General features: G+C 32.5%; 1 protein-coding gene across 1 annotated transcript in view; it reads left to right on the forward strand.

The window, feature by feature from the left end:
* The window catches only part of LOC109215136 (pectin acetylesterase 8-like), a 4,674-nt gene extending 250 nt beyond the window's left edge, over positions 1 to 4,424 (forward strand). Inside the window, exons 2-13 of the mRNA XM_019379159.1 lie at positions 1 to 70; positions 181 to 263; positions 443 to 569; positions 804 to 883; positions 973 to 1,059; positions 1,259 to 1,383; positions 1,495 to 1,555; positions 1,642 to 1,695; positions 1,784 to 1,861; positions 3,297 to 3,399; positions 3,558 to 3,700; positions 4,129 to 4,424. The exon at positions 1 to 70 is cut by the window's left edge and continues 52 nt beyond it. Of these exons, the coding sequence (XP_019234704.1) occupies positions 1 to 70; positions 181 to 263; positions 443 to 569; positions 804 to 883; positions 973 to 1,059; positions 1,259 to 1,383; positions 1,495 to 1,555; positions 1,642 to 1,695; positions 1,784 to 1,861; positions 3,297 to 3,399; positions 3,558 to 3,700; positions 4,129 to 4,224 (1,107 nt within the window). The 3' untranslated portion in view covers positions 4,225 to 4,424. The remainder of the gene's footprint in view (positions 71 to 180; positions 264 to 442; positions 570 to 803; positions 884 to 972; positions 1,060 to 1,258; positions 1,384 to 1,494; positions 1,556 to 1,641; positions 1,696 to 1,783; positions 1,862 to 3,296; positions 3,400 to 3,557; positions 3,701 to 4,128) is intronic.
* Positions 4,425 to 5,548: the final 1,124 nt, after the last annotated feature.

The following is a 5,548-nucleotide window of genomic DNA, read 5'->3' on the forward strand; positions in this document are numbered from 1 at the left end:
GTAAAAGCACAAGTTTTACCAAACAAAGTTGCTAAAACGCTTGTTCAAGATGCCTTCTCAAAAGGAGCTGGTCAAATATAATATATATATATATATATCCTTAACTCTTTATCTTATTCAAATTAAAGTAAACAATAGAGTAATACTAACTTTTTTTTCCTGGTCACAAAATAATTACAGTTTGTTTGGACGGAAGTCCAGCTGCATACCATTACGACAAAGGGTCTGGCGATGGAGTCAATAATTGGGTAGTTTGGCTTGAGGTGAGCCATATATATCCCCACAGCTTTATTTTCGTCCATCTCGTTAATTTGGCTTAACTGATTGAAAGTAGATCGATGATAACCGCATCAAATGCTAAAAATACTGATTTGATAAATAAGTAATTATGTGTTTGGACAGAAGTGCGTGAATAGTTATTAATATCGTTCTACTTCATCAGGGAGGAGGATGGTGTAAAAGTGTGAAAGATTGTGGACACCGGTTTAACTACAGCAATGGCTCCTCTAACCATATGGACAGTAAAAGTTTCTACGGGTTGCTAAGCAACTCGAAGACATCTAATCCAGGTATGGATATGTGAAAACTTCTTAAGTATTACCGTCAGTGTAAACAACATTAGTATCGTTACATGTTGCAGTAGGTAACCTATCTTGTTTTTCAAGATTATAAATCCCACATTTAAGGAGGCTTACCTATAAATATCTTAGTATAAAAATTCTTTATACTGATAGTGTATATAACTTAAACTCTAATTAGATAACTATATTCTTGACCTATTGAGTATGTGCTTTGATTTCCAGATTTTTACAATTGGCACAGAATTATGATCAGATATTGTGATGGATCTTCTTACACAGGAGACGTTGAATTAGTCGATAAAGTACGTCTTTCATTTCGATCTCATGAGTAACTCTGATATTAGTACAAATCAAATATAGGTGGGAATTATATTAACATGTCAAAATTCAGGTTACCAATCAACATTATAGAGGTGCAAGGATTTTTCAAGCGATTATGGAGGAACTACTAGCCAAAGGAATGAAGAATGCTAAAAATGTATGGCCAGTTAGTGGGTATAAGTCATGTTTCATGTTTTTCCAAAATAAATTTGGGAAATATGCTTTGAAAACTGATTTCCAAACACATTTTCATCTTCAAACCAAACTTCATCCAAATCAGATTTTTCAAAATAAATTTGGGAATCTATGGCCAAACAGTAGCTTAGAATTCTATACATTGACTATTGTGATGGCAGGCTATTCTATCTGGGTGTTCAGCTGGTGGATTGGGAACTATGTTTCATTGTGATCGTTTTCGATCTCTATTACCAAGCACAGCTAGAGTTAAATGTCTCTCAGATGGTGCCTACTTTTTGCTCGAGTAAGATTCACTTAACTCTAATTAACCCTAAAGCACTGAATCATATAATATGTAAGACTCTATTTTGTTGATAGCAACATATATCAATAATCACATTTTCTTTCTTTTCAGCACTGATTTCAAGAGAGCCAGGATATTGGAATCAACCTACGATGGAGTGCTTAACTTACATGTACAGATTGCCTTGTTAATTTTTATTTGGCCATCTTTAAAACTCGTGCAAAATGCTTAAATCCACTCTTTTACTTTGGGTTATAGAATTCAGCCAAAATGTTGCCTCCGTCATGTACTTCAAGAATGAATCCAACATCTGTAAGCAATTTCACTTCATATATAATGGACCTAGTTTGTTATTATATATGTAGTGTCATGTAAAATTTCTCGATATATATACTTGCAGTGTTTCTTCCCACAAAATATACAACAAGATATCAAGACCCCACTTTTCATACTCAATTCTGCCTATGATTCATGGCAGGTCAGTTTAATCGTACTACGTTTAGTATCACAGATATTATTTTTGCAAAATGTTTTTCCATTTTTTTCCTGAATTTGGTTACCCAAAAATATTTGTTAAGAAAAAAATTCTTCCATCAAAAGGAGGAACATATTGTCCCTTACTTATGGACACAAGTCACTTTTTGTTACAATTATCACTATAGAAGTTCCTATTTACGTATACCTTAAAAAAATAGATAATAATTTAGTATTGGAACCAACGAGCCTCAAGATACGATGGATACAAAGGATTCATATAGTTGGATTTAAGATATGTATATGGTCATATCACTAATCCACAAGCTTTTAAACATCATTATCAATCTTTAACGCTCAAAGATTTTGATCAGAACACTATTTCATTTGCTAAAACTATTGTTGGGTTCAAGCTTGGTTTAGCTTAAAATAAAGAGTGAATAGGAAATGGAGGGAAAAATAAAATTTTTGAATTTCCCTCTTTGACAAAGGGATATGTCTCATATTGGAGGAGGAAAAGAGTTTTGATAGGTATATATACAATTTCTCTTCTTCTAGCTCTTAAAGAGTTAAGAAGAAGGCAAGCCGCTTGGATTTGTTAATATTAAGATTAACGTAATATTATTTTAATCCAAATTAGCCGTTTTTGTAACGGTAAATTAATTTTCCTCCGCTGATTTTCCCGTTTTATTTTGCATAAATAGCCATTTATGGAATGGCCATTTTTACGCGAACAGTCATAACAGTCATTCTGAAGAGTTGCACCTCTACGTTTAAACCCGACCTGTTGGCTGTAAATAGCAGACCATTCCCTCGTATTTTCCTTACGATTTTCTGAAATCTCCTTCTTACTTTTGCATTGTTTTAACTACAAAGAAAGCAACAGTAAGTGTGACTTGCTACCGATCATTGTGTTCACTAAAACACTGGGGTTTGAAGTACCGCTACACCAGTGTGTAATCTGTTCTATCCTGGGAGGAAATAATCCACAACCTCGGGTACTAGGAGGGGATTAAGTTCCTTAAGAAAACACTGTGAATTCGATGGACTCGGATCAAATTCTGTTTCTTCTACATTTATATTTTTTCGTTGTTTTTCATCTCCAGAATTGTTTTACTAATTCAGATTAATAACAACTATATCATTCTTTAACAAATGTTTCTTCAAAAAGAACTTCCACTCACTAGCTAAACATTCGAAAAACATTATTTTTCAAGAAATATTTTGCAACTGAAAACAATTTATTTTCCCGAAAATATTTTTCAAAAAAAGTATCTTCCGCCATACCATTACCAAGTATATTTGATTGCTTTTCCAATTTAACAATAATATTAGTTATTTTTATCTACTTCTGAGTTTATCAGCGTAATTTCTTCCATTATAGTTTAATCTTTATTATCAATAGATGTATCAAACTCTTGTGATATACGTATTGGCAGATAGTAGACACAGTTATACCATTCGCAGATCGACAAGACTTTGCAGAAAATTGTAAGAAAAACTTAAGTAAATGCTCCCCTGATCAGCAAAAATTGATACGAGGTACGTACGTAGGTGCCACACGATCTCTTAATGATTTTATTGCTTTCATGTTACGATGACAGTAGATTACAACTATAACTAATTACTTCAAAGAGCAATATATATATATATATATATATATATATATATTCTTATTCTTTTGCTTTTTTTGATTTCAGGTTTCGGGGTAGAATTTCTAAGTGCATTACCAAAATCATATAGCCCTTCACAGAGAGGAATGTATATCAACTCTTGCCTCATGCATTGTCAAACTGACCATGATTGGAGCTGGAATAGTAATAGTGACTTGTTGAATAATAAGGTAATCATTGTCCCCATAGTTTTTTCGAATTCCATACATTGTTAAAAACACAAAAAATAATACCATGCCTAGTATAATTCCACAAGTAGGGTCTAGGAAAATAGTATATATACACTCTTATCCCTATCTTGGTAGGCAGACTGTTTCCGATAGACTTTCGATTCAAAGCAAGCATACGCAACCAATTACAACCGAATAGAAAAAAAAAACGCAATAGCACAAAAGTAAAAAAAAAAAAAAAAAAAAAAAAACATAGTACTAACAAGATAATAAAAAAACCAGAACAAAAGCATCTAAGTAGTAGTAGAAATATAGCAAAAAGAAAAACAAAAATGGAAAGAAGGTGGGGGGCAAGACAAAGTGTTTGACAATTTTATATTTTCATACCACAGACGTGAAAGTTACATTTCCTTTTCTTTTTTTCGCAGACAATTGCAAAGGTATTTGGTGACTGGTTTTTTGAACAAGATCCTTCACGAGAGATGGTCAAGCAACAAGATCTGCCACAAATCTGTAGACTGTAGTCCACCTTCTTAACCGGCTCAACTCCAAGTTCATTAAAGATTTCTTCAAGTCTTAAATCTGAATATACTAGGAAGAACGAGTTCATTTTTTTCTTTCTATTCATCATTATTTCCTTTAAATTTAATTTATTACCAAAGCACAACAATTTATTCAGAATTTTATTGTCCGCTCATTCCCAAAAATATGAGATTTGCCTAAACTTAACACCAATGAGGTTTACTCTATTATTGTCCAAGATTGAACGTGAAGTGACTCTAATGCAGCGCAAGCACAAACAATAATTATAAAATTCTGCTTTGGAATCGTGGTGAGGTAGCCACAACCAAAGAAGGGTTTCAATGGAATCTGGCCCATTTGTGAAATTTTAGTAGCTTAATTGGTTGGTTAACTGGGCTTTCATCTTATTCGTAAGGGGGTCATATTCGAGAAACTACCAGTTATGTCCATTTATAAGTAGCTCATTACAAAAATTGGCAAATTCATAAAATATTACTAATATTAGCCAATTAGCTATTTGTAACAAAAAAAAAGGTCAAATTTTTACTTTCTTTTGAGTAAGTGCTATTAGAATAGATTGGGTACATTGGGTACATCTTAAGGAGCTTGAATCTCACTTTTGGGATGATTTGGTGAATTTTGAGGTGGTTTGAATTGAAAATTCGAAGTAAAAACTAAACATGAAAAAAAAAATGATGTGTATCACACTGTGTATCATTTATGTATCACATATGTATCATATTTCTATCAATTGTGTATCACATGTATATCCATGTATACATGTGTGTGAGATACATACGTGATACATGTTTGATACGTGTGTCGCAGAAGAACTTTTTGAACTCGATTTAGTTACTAATTTTGATACAAAGCCAGTCCAAATCATCTCCAATCTTCCTCTAATTTTGTATATTGGCTTATATATATGTTTTTAATGAATTTCAACTATACCCATTGAAAAAGTTTCTTTTTTGCTTAGATATTTGGAATATTGTATGTTTTTTTTTGTATTTCATCACCTTATTAGCTACCTCATCCATAAAATTTCCTTTTCGTCTTGCATCTAATTTTGCTAATCACGCTTAAAATTATGGAAGGAGATTTTTGCATGTGATTCTTTGAGAGAAAGAACCTTATTTATTTGGTTTTTCAAATTTTATATGTGCTTGACTAGTTTTGGTAAGTCTATGACTAATGGCTAGAGGTTAGTAAGTTCAGGCTTATTTGGGACATTTGTGTAAGTTCCATAAGTGGGTCATATTCCGCACCTTATAGAGAAATCTACGCTGCATGCCCATTGAAAACATCAATTAACACCATATACAA

Source organism: Nicotiana attenuata, unplaced genomic scaffold (assembly GCF_001879085.1).
Source record: "Nicotiana attenuata strain UT unplaced genomic scaffold, NIATTr2, whole genome shotgun sequence".
Taxonomy (NCBI): domain Eukaryota; kingdom Viridiplantae; phylum Streptophyta; class Magnoliopsida; order Solanales; family Solanaceae; genus Nicotiana; species Nicotiana attenuata.